The following is a 24,320-nucleotide window of genomic DNA, read 5'->3' as shown; positions in this document are numbered from 1 at the left end:
TGCCACTCCCGGGACCAACACCATTTATCCTAACCATTAAACACCAGCCTGTTATTTTTACACTTTTACCACTTTGACTCCTTTAATAATTGAAGGCTAAAAGTCCAACATGGCTTGACTGGAGAGTTTCAGGAAACTAGAGGGGAATAGATAATTTATGGCTGTTCGTGTGTCCGAATAAGAGTTCTGGGAGTTCACTGTTCCCGTGTTAGACATTTAATGGCTAGTGGAGGGAATCTGTGAGCACTTGGGTATGAGAAAGTAAAGGGAAAAAAAGTGTGTATGTGTGTGTTTGTGAGTTTGCAGGTGTGTGACTGGGCCTGAAACTGCCCTGGGAGTTGTCTTGATTATTTATTATACCTTTAGGGAAGTGTATGTTGCGTTGCCAATGGGATGTCATACTTGTGTGCCGAGAGGGATTGAGCCATGCATACCTCACTGCGAGCTGAAGTAGCTATGTCTCACACAAACCCACTGTCAAGTCCTAAAAGTTCCAAAACACTGCTCATTTGCTGAGTCACCTAACAGCTATTACCTCCGCACACCACAGAGGGGGTTTCAGTGTGTGTCTGCATGCCAAGAGGGAGGCCTCTCTTTGTGGATGCACACACACCCCACGCAGAACTTGAAAGCAGATATTACGTTTCAACTCTGCTGCGTCAAACGGTTTGAGCCCGTGTCGGCTCTCCTAAAGTGGCGCGTTAATCCAAAGCCCCTTCTACGTGACTGAGCAGTGTGGGTAGTATTGCCTGGCGCTTGCAGGAAAGCAGCCAGGGAGTGGGCGTGTGGGCGGACGCGCAGCCAAAAAGAGGAACACGGTGTGCTGCCATCGTAAGCCTCGCCGCCCCTGTCAAATCCCACCGTGGTACGATCCACACAAAACATCCCACACCAAGGATACACTCTGCATTTAAATAAGCCTCCAGAGGAATGTTGACAGCTCCTCAACAGGAGGGTTGCGATGGGGGGCCATGGGCTCGCTCAAAATCTCCGCTACGGCCCTGCAACCTAATATTGAACGTAAAGACACTGTGCCCTCGTCCAGTATCGAGCTGAACCTCATGTCCAAATCAACCGTTATGCAATGCACCTCCCCACCCCCACTACCCGTCTCTTTTTCTCTCTGTCCTCAAGTCTTGTCCCCATCACCCCACCTCCAGCTGCTTCTCCTTTACACCGATCTGTCAAGTGTATTACCTGCAGTAAAACGACACCTATAAAGACAGAGCAAACCAGAGCTGTGCGTGAGAGGATGTTTGACCAGGACAGAGTGATGTCATGAGGGACCTTCGACGCTTGTGTGTGAGTGTGTGTTTGAGACATCAATATGCATGTTAGTATTTTGAGTTCATCCCCATACATGTACACCCAAAGGATTAATATGTGTTGAAATGTATTGCAGCTGCAAACCAGTGGCACTGAGCCTGAGCAAAAATTAGGCAACTTTCCACAGCATATTTAAATGCTACACTGTAATGACACACACATACAGACACACACACACACACACACACACACACACACACACACACACACACGCTTTAGCTTATTTCCCTACAATGTCCTCCTCTCCCTCCCTCTTCCCCATCCTCTTTGAATCTCACACATTCAGCCCATTGGATCATTTTTAATCCCCATCATCTGAAACCGAGATGTATGCCAAAGCAACCATATGGACATAAACCGCCCCCGTTATCCCCACAAAACACACACACACACACACACACACACACACACAGTAACCCAGATCACATGTGCAAAGCAGTCTGCATACAGTATTGAGCGTCACCAAAACAAGTTGTGTGTGAACCCGCGTGCCGAGCCACGTGTGTGGGACCGGCCCACTTTCTACGGTGGCTGGGAGGGGAGGCAATCCAATACGGTTAATTGACAGGCCGAGCCTTTTACATAACCACCAGGCTCTATCTAAGTGGTGGTGTCAGAGTCCCCCCCCCCTCTCCTCCTCTGCGCACAAATACACACACCATCCCTCTTTTGCTCCATCTCTCCCTCCGTCCTACTCTTCTATCCCTTCCTGGATGTTAAACCAGTAATTCCCATCAGGATGAAAATGCTTCAGATGAAGGGAACAGCAATCAAAGTGCTTGTTCTTGTGATGGTTGAATGGCTGATGGAGTGTGTGTGTGTGTGTGTACTGTCCCTTCTTCCTCCACCTCCCCTTCAGTTCCTCTCGTTCTCGTTCTTAGAAACCAGGTGTGTTCTTAGCATCCGTTACCATGGTGCCAAGGGAGAGAGCAACATCTCCTGGGTGACAGCTATAGCCATCCACCACAGGTATACTCTGCACTGGGGAACACAAACACACACACACCTGCACGCACACAGCTTCTCACCTTTTTGCAAAAAAATGAACACAGTCAACACAAACTTTAGTTTTATCCACAATGTATGTATGTAAAAAAGAAATAAAAAGGCACATGTATACATCTGTAAACAAAGATAATACAACACTTGGATCTAGTTGAAGTAAATGATTGCCTTTCATAAGATAGCAGATGGGTTTTAAATTAATCTCAGAGGAGCATCCAAAAGATGAAACCTGATCCAGGTCTGAAGGTGAACCAGCTTTTTCAAGTTTACAAAAGGAACCTTTTATCTTCAAACATATTAAATACATCACGCCCCCTCACAAAATATTGCTCATTCTTCTGGTTTTAGAGATTTAAAGTTAGAGTTCTCCCAGTGAAGAGTACATTCTTTCACAACCGAAACCCCGGAGACACTGGAAAGTACATTTTAAAAGTCTGTAGTAACAGTTAGTGATATATGAAAAATATTTTTTTTTTATTAACAAGGCTGCAATTATTATAAACTACCCTTTTTAGGAAAGTTCTACACAGTTCCAAGTGTCCTTCATTTTGATAAAACATAGCACTGTCTTCCTGAATCAGGTCAGTGAAAGAAAACGGAAATAATAAAAATAATTATAAAAAGAAAGAAAGAAAGAAAGCAAAACAAAACACGTTTCTACAAAACCGACTTGATTCTTCACATTCTGCATTTGTTTTTTTTCTGATGAATATAAACATCCCTACACTGCATAGAGGTCACTTCTTCATTTGCCACTTTAGATTTGCACTTCAAAGTTGCACTGCATGTTACATTGAAATATACTGTAATGCCACACAGGAGTGCCAGAGGTATTTTCTTATTAAAAACCTACTTCAACATTTCACCTTAAATGTTTTGGGCTTAAAATAAAATAAAATAAATAAATCAATCAGTTTTGTCTATACAGCAGCTGCGACATTTCAATATTGTGTTAATACATGCTGATTCAGACACGATGATTGCATGTTTCTCAGCTTGATAAATGATAGTTATTTTTGGTACAGTGCAAAGACGTTCTAGTAACGCCTTTTTATTTAGCAGAAACTGCACTAACAACAACAAAAAAATAACTAACAACTAACTTTCCTGCCTACTTTCTTTCAAACGATAGACGAGTATAATTGATGCAAACAGTTAACTGCACATTTCGATCATTTTGTTATTGATTAAGTGTAACCATGACATCAAGTTAAGCACTTGATATATTGGCAGTAAAAACAAGTGTTTTGCTAACGCAAATCTTGCTCCGGGTATAAGGCATGTTATGAACCATTCAAACTCCATGGTATGGCGATCACAGAGGGTAAAGCACATACAAAAACATTCCAGGCAAATCGCTGTATAAAACATGTCTGACTCATAGATTCATCAGAGGATACCAGCACCCAAAACGGAACAACAAATATTCAGTGGAGAGTCAAAGCCGAGCATGCAGTGATCCCTCATAGAGAGTAGAGCGCCAACTCCTTCAATAATGCTGGCAACAGCAGAGAACAGAGCCTTAGATGGCTTAAGGGGCTGTGATGAAATGGTTCACAAGTACAGTGATATCCAACTGCTACATAAAAGAAAAGCTATAGATTTGAAGCAGATAGGGTTAACAAGATCTTTTTAACTGAAACAGGCCTCTGCCGCTCTAGAATCCTAAACAGCATTAAATCGAACCTTGACCCTCCCCTTTGCCACACCTAACTGCCTGCCCAGCATCCAGTGTCACAGCGCCAGTGACCATCATCAGGTGACAGGACTCTGGATGATGTCCGTGATCGGCTCCTTCTGCTTCTCGGTCAGGGGCAGTCCCGGGTTGTAGAGGAGTGCCGGGGTGCTGGCGGGGAAGTAGTGGAGGGCCCGTGATGAGGTTTCAGCAGGACTGCACAGACGTTGGAAGCGCTGTGGGGGTGGCGGGGGGGGGGACAAAAATGTACAGTTAGTTGATCGTTTTAACCTCTACTCACCACTCTGAAGTCTTTTATTCGGCGTGTTACGTTTTAAAATTTCGCTTCCTTTTAATTATCTGAGGAAAATCCACATGGTACATATGTAGATTTCTTTAACATCACTGGGTTAACTAACACATCAGCAGCACACGGTGGTAAGTGGATTAAAGAGAGTGCTGGTATAACCTGTGGCAGGGTTCCTGGGGTGGTGGCCAGGGCGTAGATGGCCCAGATGGGAAGCAGGGAGACGGAGGAGAGAGTAAGGAGCCAGCCCAGCGCGGTGGCCCAGGCTGGAGCCACCAGGCCTTTACCCAGCTTCAACGGAGACCAACTCACCAGGGAAAACACAAAGGTAGCCTGTGGGCAGAAAGACGGAGGACTGGGTCAGTTAGTCTTGGCGCATAAGAACCCAAATCAGTACAACATGCGTTTGGACTGAGGTATATCAGGTTGACACGGTAACACCATCACAGTCCATCACCAAGTTTTGGATGTCAGTTGTTTTTTTTTCAAACCGTTATGGCTTGGTGTAACATATTTAGACACATGGAAAGACCACATTTGTCATGCGAAGACTGATTGACAGGCACATGCGTTAATGTGTATATTATTACACAGCAAGCAGACACAAAACAGTGTGACAGCAGGTCAGCAGGGAGGGGGTGGGGGGGGTCACTCACAGAGCACACGGCCGGGGTCAAATATTTCCAGCACAGCTTGAAGACAGGCAGGGGGCTGTAGCCGGTCATATCCCTGATGTTGGCGCTGAAGCGCTCGGCTCCTGTGGCCAAAACAAGAACAACTTCACCATGAGTGGTTGTGGTTTGGTTTGACATCATGGTTTGGTTTACGACCGGCTTGTTGTTTTTGGTGGCAGTGGCTCACTCACTTGGAATACATTTTGTTTGCCAGTATCCACCACTATAGAGGAAAGTACTACAAAAAAGGTCTTTAAATGGCTTTAAACGGATATGTCGTAGCAGTAGTGCCGGCAGAATCAGTGGTAGTCGTGGTACAATGAGAGTCGTAGATTTAACAGGAGACGGAAGCATGGTAGTAGCAGCAGTACGTAGGGTTTATGTTGTTCAACGCCCAAGTTAAAACAGGAAGTTGCTCTAAAAGATCTAACAGACATTTACTGAAGATAATTTGTGTAATCGTTTTAATGTTCACATTGGTTTCACTTAATAAAAAAAAGCATAAATTAGGATTCAATTATAGCCTAATAAGTCTTGCCCTACTGGAATCTATTTAGGTGATGATGCTATGTCACCATATCTCAGCTATTTAGTTGGCAAATTAAATGTTATCACAACCTATACAAATGATGGTCAAAACACCCAAAAAAAATAAGACCCAGGTTGTAAGAAATATATACATTTCCTTAAAAGGTCCCATGGCATTAAACATTTTCACTTTATGAGGTTTGAATATGCGTTCCCCCAGCCTGCCTATGGTCCCCCAGTGGCTAGAAATGGCGATAGGTGTAAACCGAGCCCTGGGTATCCTGCTCTGCCTTTGAGAAAATGAAAGCTCAGATGGGCCGATCTGGAATCTTCTCCTTATGAGGTCATAAGGAGCAAGGTTACCTCCCCTTTCTCTGCTTTGCAGATACAGTATTAGGGGACCACTAAGGTCTAAAGAAAAAGAGACTTCAGATACAGTATTAGGGGACCACTAAGGCCTATATAAAAGAGACTTCAGATACAGTATTAGGGGACCACTAAGGCCTATATAAAAGAGACTTCAGATACAGTATTAGGGGACCACTAAAGTCTATATAAAAGAGACTTCAGATACAGTATTAGGGGACCACTAAGGTCTATATAAAAGAGACTTCAGATACAGTATTAGGGGACCACTAAGGCCTATATAAAAGAGACTTCAGATACAGTATTAGGGGACCACTAAGGTCTATATAAAAGAGACTTCAGATACAGTATTAGGGGACCACTAAGGCCTATATAAAAGAGACTTCAGATACAGTATTAGGGGACCACTAAAGTCTATATAAAAGAGACTTCAGATACAGTATTAGGGGACCACTAAGGTCTATATAAAAGAGACTTCAGATACAATATTAGGGGACCACTAAGGTCTATATAAAAGAGACATCAGATACAGTATTAGGGACCACTAAGGTCTATATAAAAGAGACTTCAGATACAATATTAGGGGACCACTAAGGCCTATATAAAAGAGACTTCAGATTCAGTATTAGGGGACCACTAAGGCCTATATAAAAGAGACTTCAGATTCAGTATTAGGGGACCACTAAGGCCTATATAAAAGAGACTTCAGATACAGTATTAGGGGACCACTAAGGCCTATATAAAAGAGACTTCAGATACAGTATTAGGGGACCACTAAGGCCTATATAAAAGAGACATCAGATACAGTATTAGGGGACCACTAAGGTCTATATAAAAGAGACTTCAGATACAATATTAGGGGACCACTAAGGTCTATATAAAAGAGACATCAGATACAGTATTAGGGACCACTAAGGTCTATATAAAAGAGACTTCAGATACAATATTAGGGGACCACTAAGGCCTATATAAAAGAGACATCAGATACAGTATTAGGGACCACTAAGGTCTATATAAAAGAGACATCAGATACAGTATTAGGGACCACTAAGGCCTATATAAAAGAGACTTCAGATTCAGTATTAGGGGACCACTAAGGCCTATATAAAAGAGACTTCAGATACAGTATTAGGGGACCACTAAGGCCTATATAAAAGAGACTTCAGATACAGTATTAGGGGACCACTAAGGCCTATATAAAAGAGACATCAGATACAGTATTAGGGGACCACTAAGGTCTACATAAAAGCATCCAAAGAGCACCATGTCATGGGACCTGTAAAAAAGATTTCTATTAAACAATAACTGAACACTATTACTAGGTAATAGCACTCATCTCTCCTTCTACATATAGTAATGACTAACTGAAGTAGCAGCATCTTTACGTTGATCTGACGACAGAATTGAAGTAAGAAAAGGACAGTAAAAGTAGCTGTTCCTTTTCTAAAATAACCCAACCCGTGGAGCGAGTCATAGCCAGCAACAGAAGAGTGTTAGTGTATGTTTGAGTCCTTAAAAAAAAACAAAAAAAACTGTACATTCCCAGCCATAAAAAGGTGCACTGGGGTCCTGACCGCTGTTACCCAGTCCACTAAAAACCCCTCTGCTAAACTGTGCTGCTCCACTCACCTCCTGCTGGGAGAGCCATAAAAACAGGCTTCCTTGGTATTCATATTCACACACACACACACACACACACACACACACACACACACACACACACACACACACACACACACACACACACACACACACACACACACACACACACACACACACACACACACACACACACACACACACACACACACACACACACACACACACACACACACACACACACACACAGCTCATCTACTTGACCTTTTTGTTATCACCTGCGATGGCACTACTATCTTTTTTAACATGTCACAACTTTTCTGGCTCTTAATTCTTCACCAAATACTAGGTAATCGTTATTGTATTGTCGTGATGTATGTGCGGGGGCACATTCCACCCATCTCACTCTTAAACAAACATTGTTTTTTGTAAATGATCTAGAGCCCCCAGGTTTGGCTGGGATAGGGGCTCCCTGGGGCCGCCAGACTGAGACTGAGAGGCGACGGGGCCCGGGGGCTGATTTAGGGCCCGGAGGAGACAGACAGGGGCCTGGCTAGGAGCCAGTCTCCTTACAACAGTGGGTAGCTGCAGCCATGTTAATATACTGTCTACTGACTCCAACTGGAATGCAGAAGGGAGGGGAGGACGTGGACTGTGTGTGTTAATCAGATTTTAGGAACTACTTTCATTAGTGGAGGGATAAAGTGTTTAATTCTTGGCACCGCTCTTTCTTTATATTTTCCGTGTGTACTGACAGCAGTCAACCTAAGATTTATTTAGCCTACTGTCAGACTAATGAGCTCCGACAGAATTTCATTAAATTCAGACATGGAATGCGATGGTAGGATATTTCCGACATATAAAATGTGTCTTTGATTAAAGAAAAGACAACAAAGACAAAAGTGAACATGTGAGGCTGGAGAGGAAGGTGGAGGGGAGATACAAATAAATAAAAAAGGAGTTGAGATGTGTACCGTAGACCCAGCCGATGGCCAGAGACTGGAAGATGGAGAGAAGCAGCAGGCTGGCTCCACTGCAGGAGAAATGGTCATAGATCTGGAACACATACAGACCACCCTGCATCGGGGTGGCCACAAAAGAGAGAAAATGCCATTATTCTACATTATTAAAACCAACAGAGGATCATAGAGGATCACGTACACCTCACCTACTGTACATCCATCTCTGCTGAGTGGGACTTACAGGCGTGACCATGACCAGTCCGAGCAGGAAGCAGACGATGCAGACGAATAGCAGCAGCAGCTCCCTGCGGTGGCCTCGTCGGATCAGATGAGGGTAAAGGTCGGTCACGGACGTCATCAGGGCCTCCAGACTCACAAACTGGGCGGCAGAGGGGAGACGTGGTCAGCGTGTGTGTGAGATGTTAGTGTATGCGTGTGTGTGTGTGTGTCTCTACCTGTGTGTCCAGCCCCAGCATGATGATCATGAGAAAGAAGCAGACGGCCCACAGTTGGGGTACAGGCATCATGGCGACAGCTCTCGGGTAGGCAATGAAGGCAAGGCCAGGTCCTGACAGGATGAACCAAGTAAATACATGTTATTGAAACACGAGAAAGATTGGGTGTCACATACCTATGTGATGTGATTTATCATATTATATAAGAGGAAGAAAAGAAAGCAATAACTAGACTAAAAAACTATTTTCAGCTAAATTAGGCCATAAAGGGTGAAGTCTTTTGTAATCGTTTTTTGGTAAAATAAAGAAAAATAAAAATAGTATTATAAGGCCGGTGTTCCTTTTCTAACTGAAGGTGTAAATCTTTAAAAACAGGCCACACTATATTTAATTTTACTTAAAAAAAAAAAGGCTAAGTCATTTCCCAAAGCAACTGGGCTCTGTCATTTTTTTTTAGCACACATTACTCAAATAGGATTAAATAGGGCATTTGATAGGGACTATTTTCAGCCGTGGAGTAATACAGATTAATAGTTTTTGGACAACAATGGCGGAATAAGCTATTTCAGGCTTTGGCTCACAGAGGATACCTGTTAGTAGTAGTACCTGTTGGTCTTTCAATGGGATTTGATGACGATAAGAAACATTTAGAACATAGTTATTACTTATGGCACAGTGAAATTAATTCATTTCGGTTGTCCCTTGAGCCGTTTTCCTAAACGAGATCTCCCCACTTCTGTTTCACCTGACTGGGCCACCGTGGCTATGTCCACGCCCTGCTCCTCAGCCATGAAGCCCAGCACTGAGAAGATGGCAAAGCCCGCCAGAAAACTGGTGGCGCTGTTCAGGAGGCACAGAAGGAAAGAGTCCCTGGGGGGCCATACAAACAAAACACAATTGATTTAGCATTATAGCAAGACACAAAAAGTACATGTAGACAAGTGGCCGTAACGGAATCCACGAGATCTTAATCAGGGTCTTTGGCCTTGTATTGTGGAGCTCTGGCCTGTTACTGTAAATACAAGTTAAGAGTTAAGTGCTTTACTCTTTCTGTGTTTGTGTGTGTGTGTGTGTGTGTGTGTGTGTGTGTGTGTGTGTGTGTGTGTGTGTGTGTGTGTGTGTGTGTGTGTGTGGAGTCCTAGAGTGTGGGAAACATGGCAGCGAGGGCTTTTCTTTAAGGTGTGGCTGTATCATTGTGTTTTCTCTGTCCATTCCAGCCATTCCTTCTGGAAGCCCTCTGACCGGTGGGAGCTTAGAGCGTACATTTCAGTGAATATGGTTTGTCTGAAGTGGAGTGGAAGGAGACGCTGTGTGGGTACACTTGCTGCTGTGTGTTTGTGTGTGACAAAGGCGCTCACTTGTAGCAGTCGTTGTTGTATTTGTTGTAACTGCCGAGGGCCGTGAGACTTCCCAAACAGATTCCATATGAGAAAAATACCTGGGTACCCGCATCCATCCATACCTATAGAAAGAGAGGGAACTTGTGCATTAACACTGAGCTTTTATTAAAGCCAGAATAGAGAAAAAAAAATAAAATCAACCCTCCAACATCCCTGCAGTCTGTATAGCGACAGTGGTAGTTAGACCCTATTCATTCTCAGTATCTAAGCTGTAAGATATGCAATAAAGTCAATTTTCATTCACACAAATGACAAAATGTAATACACAAATAAATCTAACTCACTTCTATATTGTCTAAAATAAGGCATGAATGTGTACGAAAGTGTGTTTGTGGTTTTTTTTTTGTACCTGTGGGTCTGCCAGGCGGGCGGAGTTAGGCTTGAGGTAGTAGATGATGCCTTGGGTCGCCCCAGGCAGGGTGGCACCGCGCACCAGCAGCACAAACAGCATGACATATGGGAAGGTGGCTGTCAGGTACACCACCTAGAATGTACACAGCATGCGGGGATGTGGTCAGGACAGCACAGAGACAGAAAACAGCAGGGACACAGCTGTGATGTCCTCAAACAGAGGTGAAATACTGAAAAGGAACCGTGGAAAGTTGGAGTCTTAAAACCTGTTGACAGATGGTGGCAGTGACACAACAAACAAATCCTACAAAACTGCTGCAGGGCCCAGGCCCTTATTTCATTTGCCAACCATATAAAAGAAGAGAATTTATTTTTTGGTTCTAACTTTGCCAACGCTCAGTCACACAGCTCTGTACCTAGAGCAAGACTACTTTTCTGGCCTTGTGCTCTCTGCGCTCCGAGGACTCAAATAAAAAGAGGATTAATCGAGAGCAGGGGCTTTCAAAGTCTGACATTGTGGGCCCCCCTCAGACAAACTTAAGAGAACTGTGCCCCATTACATCAGGTCAAATAATCACCATATATAATATGCCGAATTAGCTATTAGCCATTCCGGTTTATAATGTAGTCACAGATGTACAGACAACTACCAATTAAAATGTGATGATGCTCAGTTAAGCTCTGGGATATAAGGAGTGTCTTTTTTTAACTGGCTTTATTAAGTTTCATACACAAACAATTATATCGTCAAAAAGTGTAAGTCACAATGAATCTAAAAATATGTGCATCATGTCTGTCAACTTTCAACTTCAACTTGAAAGTTGCAAAACATGATACACATATGTTTAGATTATATGTATATATATGTAATGATATGTATATAACGTCTGCGTGTTTAGAGTTAACTGAGATATGAGTTGAAAAGGAGTATGGCAATCAGGCGTGATGATGGTGGTATGTTTTCCGCTCACCTTTCCGGTGGACTTGACTCCCTTCCAGACACAGAAGTAACACACGAGCCAGATGACGGCGAGACACAGAGCAAGCTTCCAGCTGATTGGACCCAGCTCGTCTAAACTGCTGGAGAGACGAAGCACTTCCCGCCTACAACACACACACACACACACACACACACACACACACACACACACACACACACACACACACACACACACACACACACACACACACACACACACACACACACACACACACACACACACACACACACACACACACACACACACACACACACACACACACACACACCGCTGTTAAAGGAACACGCCGACTTATTGGGAATTTAGCTTATTCACCGTAACCCCCAGAGTAAGACAAGTCGATACATACCCTTCTCATCTCCGTGCGTGCTGTAACGCTGTCTGACGGCTCCAGCATTAGCTTAGCCCAGCACAGATCCTGCAGGTAACTGGTTCCAACTAGCCTACTGCTCCCAATTGTGACAAAAGTGACAAAATAACGCCAACATGTTCCTATTTACACGTGTACAAAAAACAACGTAACATGAGACACAGCCATCTTCTAACAGTAAACAAACCGGGAACTATATTGTCAGACAGGCTTGTTGCAAGCATATCACACCGCCCAAGTACTATATTCTTCCGCCTGAGAATATAGTTCCCGGTTTGTTTACAGTTAGAAGACGGCTGTGTCTCATGTTACGTTGTTTTTTGTACACGCTGTGACTCTATAAATCACAACATGTAAATAGGAACATGTTGGCGTTATTTTGTCACTTATTCGGAGCAGTAGGATTGTTGGAACCATTCACCTGCAGGATCTGTGCTGGCCTGATGCCGCTGGAGCCGTCAGACAGCCTTACAGCAATACCACAAAAAAAGGTGACAAACCAAGGAACTCACTCCCAAAACTCTATGACAGGGGAGGTGGCGTTCTCAGGCAGGCTGCTCACATTGCCTGTCTGGTTGTGGCGGTCAAACAGGACACACGCCTCTGCAGGAGAACACATGGGAGGTTTTACACAGCGGCCTCAAAGTGCAATGACGGAAGCTTCTAACTTCCTGTCTCTACTGACCAGTGTTCCATGTGTTGTTACAGTGTGACCAGGGCAGCTCCGCCTCGAAGCTGTAGGTCAGGTAGAAGAGAGCCCAGGCCAGGATGACGATGTAGTACACACAGCCATGCAGGATCATCACCTGGCTGGCGTAGCCGAGGCCTGCAGAGACATAAGACCGATATAAAAAGTGCGATGGTTTACACAAGCAGAACCTACCACTGGCTGATGTGCAGCAGGATTACAGACGGATACATGTCCAGAGTTGCCGTTACACAAATAAATGAGCTTCAAAGCACTCAAGAACACACATTCTATTATCAGTTCCAAGTCACTTGAGTTTCATATGAGAGCATCCATTTATTGAGACACTCGACTCGCAGCCCACATCTAGTATATCTTCATTAAGGATGAATGATGGTCTTATGAGGCCTTGAGTGGGTTGGAAAGTGTGGGCTGTTTGCCTAGACAAATGGCTGTTTGTGGTGTCCTGTAATGAAATTCAGGCCTTTATCTAATGATGGCATATTAAAAGTGATGAAATACTTACAGAAGCATTTCTTTGTTTGTGGGTATACAAACAAATGTGCCCGAGTAAGTACTGCATATTGTCGACATAGTTTGTCCCTGTGCTAAACACATGGCCTTCACACGACCAGCTGTCAACAAAATACTGGTAACCCTGTGTGCATGTGCAAATGTGTGAGTGTATGTGTGTGCATCTGCAGGCCATATGGACCAAAGAGCAGAGCAGCACATATTTGTCACTGAACAGGGTAAAAAAAAAAAAAAAAAAAAAAAAAAAAGAATGCAATATGGAGCACACACATAATCTGTTTTCAATGTGGTGGTCCAGCTGGCGCGCTACTGGCCGTAGCTGCACCTGCACGCCAAATGGACTTTGTGTTGTTTTCTGTACTTCATTAGTTCAGTTTTGTGCTTGAAATTTGCATAAATCTAAATTAAATAGAACGTCTTCCATGGATATTGACCCACCAATTAGTCATTCTGCTGCACATATGAATAAATACAGCCAGGAAAGTCCTAAGTCCTCTATAATGCCTTTACAGCATGGGCGGTCCAACTTGATATCCAGAGGAAAACTGTAAACAGTGTGCAGGTCTACTTAAAGATGGTAAGCCTTTCCTTGATACTTCAATGCATTCCTACCATCCAGATGTGTAATTGTCTAAACCTGCTTCCATTCCTACAGGCAGCATTGCCGTCAATGCTTCGATTTGATTGGACGACCTACTTCGGCGGATCATGCCTTTCATTCACCATAAAAGAGCTCATCTTAACTCAGTAATACAGGATCACAATTTAAGTAACTTCACACAGTGTTTCATTTCTCTTAAAAAGCACCACGCGGAAGGTTCTGTTTAACTGGTGTAATTGCGTGTTAAGTTAATGCTTAACTTTGTTTGGATAGCAGGATAGCATGAAAACAAGACATGCAACCTCAAGTGTGTGTTTTATTGGCGTATTGGCAGGCAGGGAGCGCGTTGCCTTCTGCACTCTTGAATTGTTTTGATACACAAGCTGAGATTGAATATGAACTGTGCACGCATGCAGCTGGCAGGGAATGCCAAATAGTGGTCAGATTGTTAATATGGGTTTTGTATTGATGTGGACATAGGAATTTTTTGAATGCTTGCACCCGTACGGAGAAAGATTGGAGGGGGGGGGGGGAGACAAGTATAGGAGAGAGTATAAGTATACAGTGAGAACGAGTAATGACTCTTATATAGTAGACGCATCCAAGGTGGCGCGAGCTATCGTGACGTCAAAATGACGTAATATCCTGCCGGTGCGCCCGATTTATAGCGCGCAAGCAGAGGTCGCAAACAGGGGGCCTGAACGAGTTCGACGACAACCGGATGCCAGGACTCTCAGAGTGACTGCAAGTCTGTCTTGTAAACTTACTGGGTTAAGATGAGCTCTTTTATGGTGAATGAAAGGCATGATCCGCCGAAGTAGGTCGTCCAATCAAATCGAAGAATTGACGGCAATGCTGCTGCCAGTTCTGCCGTTGTTTATCTTTTCCTTCTTCTTCTAGTCCGTAGAAAGAGCAACGTCGGTAGCCTTTGCTCATTAGCGCCACCGCTGTTCAGGAGAAGACTGCAGCTAGTGTCGCGAGCACCAGCGTGGGTTTAAATAGTCACGGCGATCCCATGACGTCACATTTGCACGCGCCAGCTGGGCTGTGTCTAGTATTTAAGAGCCTTAAGTGACACATAGATATTGGCCATGTTGCATCCATCCGATTATGGCGTTTTTCCATTACATGGTACCTGCTCGACTCGCCTCAACTCTACTCGACTCTACTCGCCTCGACTCGCTGTGCGTCCGTTTTCCATTGCAGATTTTAGTATCGCCTCAGCGTGGCTGGTCGTCATAGCGACTGCCGTGGGCGTGGCGTCGCATTTCCCCCGACTCATTTCCTGGTTCTCCTTTGTAAACAACATGATATCAAAGAGATAGTTAACGTTTACTGCTCCAGATTTCCCACCGTGGTCACATATATATGACTCTAGAGTCGCTACTCGCTTTGTTTCTGTCACATATATGACTCTAGAGTCGCTACTCGCTGCGGAGATAATCGCCGTCACTCTCTCACTTTTCCCTCGCTCACTAGCTCCCCACACACACATACGGCGACTTGACACACACACATCACACATGCACACACCAGCGCACCAGTATAACCATCAGGCCACTTGTATGCTACGGAGAAAGCTCTGCGTGGAGCCTCCGGCAGCAAAAAAACACCGCTGGCTAAACTATTTAAAAATGCCGTCTCTCGCTAGCAATGCAGTGATCAGTGACGCTTCTTTCCGACCAATCAGCAGCCTGCAGGGTTTCACGTCACCTTCTCGGCTCACCTCAGCTCGCTTGGAACCTCGACTGAGCAGGTACTAAAAAAAGTACCTGTTAGCAGGTACCAGATACTTTTTTTCGTAATGGAAAACAAAAAAAAGGCGAGGCGAGTAGGTACCATGTAATGGAAAAGCGCCATTAGATTCGGAGTGGGCAGCTAACCTGCATCATATGAAACTGCACTTGATAATTATCTCGTGGGTCATAGGAGCAATATCATGGGATGAAGGTATGCGAGATGCGTCTCCCCCTGCATCAGGTTTGGAGGCTCAGAGTATATGTTTCCCCAGGGTGGAAGTAACGCTCGTTACTCCCTAATCCATGCTGTGCTGACCTTAGTGTATCCTACAAGGATACGTCAATCCCTGCTGTGGGACGTACTAGTAGCCAATAATCAACTCCTATCAAATGGCATTTTTTTCACTTTTTTTTTTTACACTTTATGGAAGAACATTAATTGATTACTTGAGAGAATAATCTGTAGATTAAATCAATATTTAAAAAAAATAATTGTTTGTTAAAAACAAAACCTGGGCACACATTACAATATGCAATGCAACCCAGCAACAAACCAAACTGCAGCTTCAGATAGTCTATTCATGACATAATTAGATAAGCGTACCTCCAAATAATGGGCAGATAGTCCTCCAGGCGCCGACCCCTCCCATGCTGGTGTACTGTCCCAGTGAGGTCTCCAGGAGGAACAGGGGGATGCCGCACAGCACCAGGAACAACAGGTAGGGAACGAAGAACACACCTGGACGCACACACACGCACGCACGCACGCACACACACACACACACACACACACACACACACACACACACACACACACACACACACACACACACACACACACACACACACACACACACACACACACACACACACACACACACACACACACACACACACACACAATATTCTTGTGAGGACCTTTACGAACTCACTCAACCCAATATCTAACCCTGAAATCACTTTTACACCAGTTTTAATTCTGAAGTAACTAATAACCCAAAAGTAACCCTTACACTGAAACTTCAATGATTTTAATATTAAAGGAACATGGCGACTTATTGGGACTTTAGCTTATTCACCGTATCCCCCAGAGTTAGATAAGTCCATACATACCCTTCTCATCTCTGTGAATGTCGTAACTCTGTCTGACGCACCCACCGCTAGCCTAGCTTAGCACAGATGCTGGAGGTAACTGGCTCCATCTAGCCTACTGCTCCCAATAAGTGACAAAATACCACCAAGTGATTTGCTCGTAGCACCTGAAGCCATGCGGTGAGGAGCAGAGAGTTCGCTCAGAATTGGAATAATATCTTTCCGCCCAAGTAGCAGTGCTTCGCCTTCTGAGAATATAGTTCCCAGTATGTATACGGTTAGAAGATGGCTTTGTCACATTAAATCACTTCTTTTTTTTTTTTCATTTACAATATCTCTTACTAAAAGGCAGGTAAAAAGTATTCAATATAATACTATATTAATAATATAATAATTTTGTTAAAGTTATTGCTTTTTGTAGTTTTTATATTTTTTATAGTTTTTTATTATTGTTTTTTTGACTATACAAATCACAACATATAAATAGAAAAATGTTGGTGTTATTTTGTCACTTATTGCGAGCAGTAGGCTAGATGGAGCCGGTTACCTCCAGCATCTGTGCTAAGCTAGGCTAGCGGTGGGTGCGTCAGACAGAGTTATGACACGCACGGAGATGAGAAGGGTATGTATGGACTTATCTAACTCTGGGGGATACGGTGAATAAGCTAAAGTCCCAATAAGTCGGCATGTTCCTTTAAAGTGGCTATATGTAACTTTTCAGCTTGTGTTGATGTGGCTGCTTTGGCCGAAATCTGTGTTCTGAAATAGTGTTCTTTTCACAGTTAGTCTCGTTTGCTGTTACGGGTCATTTATGATCATCAGCTGAAAAATTACACAGTTTCAGAAACATTTAAAAGTTACATATAGTAACTTTAACCCTAAATAAAAATCCTGGTCACCAATCTGACCCGATACAATAGTAGAAATCAGTGTAACAGACACATTTTGGAGAACTTATATGATATCATAAGTGTCAAAATACACATATCCCCAGTTCTAACAAACACCTTGCAAATGGCATCCCTAGTTTTAGAGGATAGGAAAATGAGGGAAGAAAAAAAAAAAAAGAAAAAGACAAGGGCAAATGACAGACAGATAGCCAAGAGACGGGGAAAGAGAGAGAGACAAAGACAGTGACAACTTTTAAGCTGAAACATCCTCTCTTCTCCCCATATCCCACATGCTGTACCTCCTCCGTTCTTGTAGCAGAGGTAAGGAAACCTCCAGACGTTTCCCAGGCCGATGATCTGCCCCGCCACTGCCAGGAGGAACTCAGCCTTGTTAGCCCACTGTCCCCTAGCATGCAGGCCGTCTTTGGTTCCTTCTTTCCCATTGGGGAGGCACCTTTGGTAGCACTTATTCAGCAGCGGGTCTCCTTGCTGGGAAGGCAGCTGGTCGGCCATCACTGGTTCTGGCAGAGACACAAACACACCCCTTAAGAAAAACACAAGTCATTAGGAAAAAAGTTGGGAAGAGGAGTCCAAATGTCAAAAGGAAAATACCTGCAGTGTGTAAACAAATGTAATCCCTCTAGCAAAACTTGACATATTGTGAAGTTATTCAAAAAGGAGCACCGAGCAGGGTTCACTCACATCGGGATTATACAGCTAGAATTTGGGTGTATTTTCTGACTGTTGGTTTGGCTGCCTCACTTATCTCAAGGACGGACTTACGTGGGTGTGTGTCCTTTATCTGTACTCCACAGCACACTCAAGGACCAGACGATTTCCGCTTGTGCATCTGGCGGGGGACTATTTCTCTCACAACACTATTTTATACTGCAAAAATACAAATCTTTGTTCTATAGACCTTTTTTTACAGCATGTCATAGTAGGAACAACACAGGTGGATTTAATAACAATAATGACATCTGCATTAGACTTAGAGGAGGCCCTGGTAGCGCACATGCTGGCTCACTGGAATAGCTTACTTACAAAATGGAACAGAGCCTTCATTAATCATTCATTCTATCAATTTCACCTGCGCTTTTCCTCTTATCTATCTATCTATCTATCTATCTTACCCCAAGTACCTCAAATAACCTAAAACATATAAATATTAATATTTAAAATATCCAATTGAAGTCATGTTTTTGAGTATAAGTCATTGTAGGATTTTTGTCTCTCCTGTCAAAACAAAATCTCCATATTTCAGAGATGTTTTATAGGGACCTTATGTTGTAGTCCAATTAATTAGTCGGTTGATAATACTCTTTTCACACTTATAATCCTCTCATTTCATCTGGTATTATTTGGGGTTGTTTTATGGTGTATTTAGAATAAAACAGTCACGTTTTTGGTGTGCTTTGTCAACATACGTTATTTCCATTCTTTCAATTTTGTCCATTATAGAAGCAAGGGTTGTTGCATCTTGAAATTCTTAATTTTGTTGCTTTGAACGTTTCGTAACCTTACACATTTGCGTTTCTTCCTAGGGCGGCGAAGACATGACCCGCTCTACTCTGCCTCTGATTGGCTAGTCCTCGTTGGCCTCTTGGTTTGGATTGGTTAGGTTTACGCCTGGATAAACTGATCGGAGGCAGAGTAGGGCGGGACATGCCTTCGCCATCCTACGATGTTATCTCTTTCTCTCCACCGTTGTCCCCTGCATGTCCAGCTGCGACCACATTATGCTGATACAGCGACCACAAGCCGCCTTTTATAAGCCACCTGACCCGCCAATCAACAATAAAATAGCATAGCGGGATAAATGGTAGCGACACATGGGCTAATCTACAGGTCATCCCTCTCTACGTTGTAGGTGAACACAACATGTAACACTTTCACGAGACCGCCACGCTATCTTTGCGGAATCGAACAAGAGAGGCGTGGTGAAGTCTCTGTAATAATAACGGTGAAACAGTACATTCATCTTCGCTTGGTGTGTCGTATGAATGGAGACGTTGTAGAGAAATCGACATTACCTTTGGTTTCCTACCTCTGCGTTTCCTGTAGTTCTCAATCTCTACAACACGATCACCCCCGTCCGGGTGGAAAATGGTTTGTTCCGGTTAGGGACGCACTGTGATGGGCTGCTGCTGGTGCAGCCGCAGCGCCGAAATCCAAATTTAAAGAGGGACTATGATTCCGTCTATAGGTCTAGCCTGGCGCGTGGATGCTATGATATTTACAGAATATATTAATGACTGATATTAATAATGAGATCTTCTGCATGGCTACGAATGATATAGCCTAATGATAAAATAAAATATTATTTCAACATGTATATTACAATGTACGGTATATGGCTGGAAACAAGAAGTAAAGGATTGTAATTCCTTTATTTAAAATTCTTATCCTGCTGCTACTCAACTCAGATTGTGATGTCATCATGCAAAGGACACACTTTCCTCACCCCTTCCCTACCACACCCCCATAATGTATTTTTCTTATGGACAGATACACTAGAATTTTATTTGTCTTTGCTTATAGGCATTTTTCCTGATGTGTCTGTATATGTATTGATATTTTTGTAAATAAATGTGCTATGTTCAACCCGCTCTAAAATAACTAGGTTTGATTTCTCTTCATCCATATAGGCCATTGCTTGAACTGGAGAAACACCAGCCTTCGGGTCCATATTGTCCATATTGTTGTCCTGTTCATGGTCTCGGCGTCTTAACCATTTAGGCCACCTCAAGCACCTCTCAGCACATTTAATGGGCTGTGTCATTGCCTGTGCTCATTCAGCTGAGCATTTATTGCCACAATAAAAAAAAGTTCAGGCTCCAGCTAGCACTCTGCTCCAAGGACTTTATTCAGAGAATGACGTTCCCTGCATTGACACATTAGGTTATATTAGTATAGTCTTACATTGCCAGACCTATCTCCACAGTTTTTTCAAATTTCAACTTCTGACTCACAGGCTAATGACTAGATAGCATTCAACCACCATTAGCAAAGCCACTGATTATATAAAAGCCTGTATACCTACACTTAAAACAATCTCTCAACACACCCACAACCACACATATACATACATACCTAACAAAGCACCGGTGCAAATAATAGCGTTTCGGCAGAACTCTATATCCTACATTTCTGGGTGCATATCCAAGTCTCCATAATTGGAGAAGTGATAACTTTTGCAATGATAACCAACTTCATTATACTTCCCCAAGACACAAGTCACATTGTTCCACTGGATATAGCCAACTACATCACAAAATTTGATTACTTCCACTATTATTTCCACATCTATACCTTGGGAATATGTTAAATTGTTATTTGAACTCTCTTGAACCATTGTTGCGTACAAATTAAACAGATTGCAACAATGTCAACATTTCGATTTCCTTATTCTAAAATATGTAAACCTGTATTACAATTACTTCCGACTGTGAAAAGTAAGAATCGCACGAAATCCACAATGATACCTTGGAACACTGACATCAATCAAGCTTAAGATTTATGGAGTTCTTAAAATTACTGTAATTTATATAATTATATAAAAATTATAAAAATGAAATAAAATATGTTCGTTGAATTTGTTACAATTTACTTTTGCCGCCCTCATTAGTAAAAAAATCTAACCTTGAGGTCAAGAGTCAGGAAGTGGTAAAAAAAAGTCTTGCAATCATATACAATGCACAAATTCCTCAACTACACTTCTACTACAAATTCCAGTCACACACACACACGACTTGCATGTCCTCTCTCCAAATGCAGACTCTGCTTTGCTGCCCAGGGGCTAAATAAAATCCCAGCATTAAGGGCCCTTCAATACAGTCACCATTGTTCTGTCCTGTAGCCCCTGTAAATGTGGTGCCACGGTGTGTAACTCAGACCAGGCATAGCCGTACACAATTTGTGCATGCTTTATGGCGGCTTTTATTGGTGTCTGGCATCCAGGGCACGAGCAGTGGGCCACTGATATACAGTGGTATGCATTGTGAAACTCTTCCAGCCTGTGTCTATCAGGACATTTATTAGGAAGCAACATTGCAAAACACAGAGTTAGTAAGCAGAAAATGCCTTTTAATTGCATCATGTTGAAGGAAGGGTGTTGAAGTACTCAAATTACAGTCACCCCCCATCGCCAATATTGGCAAGTTGGGGATTGGTTAAAGAGATCATCTGACAAGCGGAAGGTCTCTGGTTCACTGCGTCGTCCAACAGTGATGTCTCTTGACCGCAGGAAGGATACCCAACACCTGGCTGCTAATTCAATGTAAGCCAAACTGGGTACCTGCCACATGTCTAAGGTGACAGAGCTATACAGACACACCTCTGATCTAGGGTCACTGCGGACGTGTCTTGTAGCGCTAAAAATGCTGCTTCAATCACTTGTGTTATTTGAATAGAAAGCCTAATCATAACAAAAGCTACGTGTGGCACAAAGGATAGTAAGTGTGTACGACAGCACGACAAGTTTCCACTGGTAATATTTTGTAATGTTTTTGTTGATGATCAGATGAAGAATCCATGTACTTAATGAAATGGCGATGCAGATGAAGTTTGACAGCTTAACAAAGGGTTTAACGAGTTTAATTGAGTGAAATAATGATAATGTGTTACTTGACAGACTTCCTTTTTTACCCCCTTGAGGGAGTTAAGAGGTCAGGGCCATTACAATGCAGCTACCCTGCAGCTGACTTGCTCAAAAGCACCTCAACAGCGCAAATGTTTGACAACACAAGGCCATATATTTGATTATAGTCTGCCAACTATCAGACCAAAAAGGTGAATGTAGTTCAATATTTGGAGGATAATTCTATTGTTTTATAGTCTGGTTGACACCAGACCCTTCTCAGTTGTAGCTGAGAGTGGGTCTGGGGAAGGTTCATTCACAGCCCATTTCCAAAGGGGTGTCACCAACGGACGCCGCTCAAATGCCTCTGGGCGCAATTGGATAGTCCTTCAACCAATCAGACCAACGTCAACCTTGTGACGTAGCATCAAATGGTTGCTGCGCTTCGGTGGCTGTCATGTTGAATGTAAACAAACAGCTGCTTGCTGTCGCTGCGCTATCGTCAAAGGCCGCCTCAACGGTTGATTGGTGACTCGATTTGGAAAAAAAGTGGAAATGGCCTTGAATGGGCTCTTGGTCAGAAGGACTGGCAGAACAAATCTCAAATTTGCCGGAATTTCGTCAGGGTTTTCCCAAGCTAATTGTTTTATGCTGTCAGACAAGACAAATTAACCTGCTTTTCAACCTTCAAATAAAAGTTGTCTTCTTGCCTCGTTTGAACCCGTTGAAAGAGGAGGTCCTGATGTGGTCAACATCAGACCTCTAACTCCTTACCTCCTTCCCATACTCTACTTCCCATGTCCTAACTAGGTAAACATTCCTGTGGCTTAACCCCCTTCCTCTTCAACCTATGTGAAAAACATACCTTGTAAAAGAGGAGTTTTTTAAATGTAACCTCTGTCCTTATGTCCACACTGTACAGGGCTCCCCTGAGGCTTGTGGTAGGCCAGATATTTGGTGCTGATAATCTTTCCTGGAGATTTTATGGGAATGTTTTGAGGGGCAATTCCCTACATGATTCTTTTAACCACAGTGGGTGGTCCCGTGATGTGGCAGTGCTGCTTTCAGATATTTGCGTGACTTTACTGGAAATTTAAGGTCATTTATCAAAATCTCAGTATGCTGGTTTGTTATTTTTTTTGTCTTAATTCTTTCCCTGATGCATTTCTGGTCATCATTAATGGTCACCTGAAAATATCTAAATCACTACTATCACATTATTAAACATTATACACGTTTGCTCAGCAAGGTTGGTCAGATTGCACCAGTGGTTGAATACCAGTTGGTTTCTGTGAATGTTTCTATGGCATGTTTGAATGCAAAGTGTAACCTCAGCCATCGTACACTGCTTAGACCTGTCAACAATCTGAGCTGTGATGTTTCGCCATTTTACATCCCCTTACGTATTTTCTCACGTATAAAAAAAGTACATATCCACAGGAAGCATAATTTCAACATTTCTCATTTATTGTCTATGTAAGCAGCCGCGCAATGCAGTCCGGTAGAGTTGTGGCAACTTTCAAGAGAGACGCGGCCGTTGAGTTGCCCACTTCTCATTTGCATTACTTTGAGGTTACTTTATGCAAATCAGAGGCATCCAGCTTTCATTTTTTAAACTGGCCTTTATCGATCTGAAACAAAGACTCAACTGCACAGCATATTTCTGCCATAAATGTTTTCAGAAACACATTTCAGTGAACTATGTTATAAGCGAAAGAATGGTGATCCGTTTTGAAATCCGGGCGAAGACAGCCCACGATTAAAAGCGTCCAATCATATGCAGTCATCGCGTTTGTAGCCTGTTTTCTTAGCTTGACAGTGGTCATTGAAGAGAAATTGATAACTGCTAGTGGCAAGCCCATCAAGTCTCCAATGCTGGAAAACGGGGCGATCCCTACCGTCCACAAACGCCTGTGTGGACACGTACCGTATCTGTCAAAGAAACGCAAGACTAATGATAACAGCCTTTTGCTTAGTGAGCGTAATTTAGCATAAAGACTGGAAGCAGTAGAACACACCTAGCTTGGCTCTGTCCAAAGCGAAAAAACAAAATCTGATCAACACATCTAAAGCTCACAAATTAACAAGTTATATCGCATTTCTTTCAGCTGTACAAAAACTAAAATGTAAAGGTAATTTCCTTTGGACAGAGCCACGCCAGCTCATTTAACTCACGGC

At 43.1% G+C, this 24,320-nt stretch overlaps 1 protein-coding gene across 4 annotated transcripts; it reads right to left on the bottom strand.

Annotated features, from left to right (window-relative positions):
• Positions 1–2,389: 2,389 nt before the first annotated feature.
• On the bottom strand, positions 2,390–19,695 carry LOC114550957 (sodium- and chloride-dependent GABA transporter 2). 4 transcript variants are annotated; one of them, XM_028571961.1, is made up of 15 exons: positions 19,597–19,695; positions 17,863–18,084; positions 16,186–16,320; positions 12,705–12,845; positions 12,532–12,622; positions 11,620–11,752; positions 10,647–10,781; positions 10,256–10,359; positions 9,643–9,767; positions 8,898–9,010; positions 8,684–8,821; positions 8,455–8,557; positions 4,970–5,070; positions 4,476–4,646; positions 2,390–4,242 (listed from the first exon to the last, which is right to left on the bottom strand). In XM_028571961.1, exons 2-15 carry the CDS (start codon positions 18,074–18,076, stop codon positions 4,087–4,089), a joined length of 1,860 nt encoding a protein of 619 aa, XP_028427762.1. In that variant the 5' UTR covers positions 18,077–18,084; positions 19,597–19,695; the 3' UTR covers positions 2,390–4,086. The 4 variants fall into 4 exon arrangements, 3 of the variants coding, with proteins under 3 accessions (XP_028427762.1, XP_028427764.1, XP_028427763.1); XM_028571963.1 differs by having other exon boundaries at positions 19,611–19,682; XM_028571962.1 differs by lacking the exon at positions 19,597–19,695 and adding an exon at positions 18,176–18,286.
• Between the last annotated feature and the right edge of the window lie 4,625 nt (positions 19,696–24,320).

This window comes from Perca flavescens, chromosome 24, assembly GCF_004354835.1.
Source record: "Perca flavescens isolate YP-PL-M2 chromosome 24, PFLA_1.0, whole genome shotgun sequence".
Classification (NCBI taxonomy): domain Eukaryota; kingdom Metazoa; phylum Chordata; class Actinopteri; order Perciformes; family Percidae; genus Perca; species Perca flavescens.
Note: the sequence above shows the minus strand (reverse complement) of the source record. Positions and strands in the feature narration are given on the sequence as shown.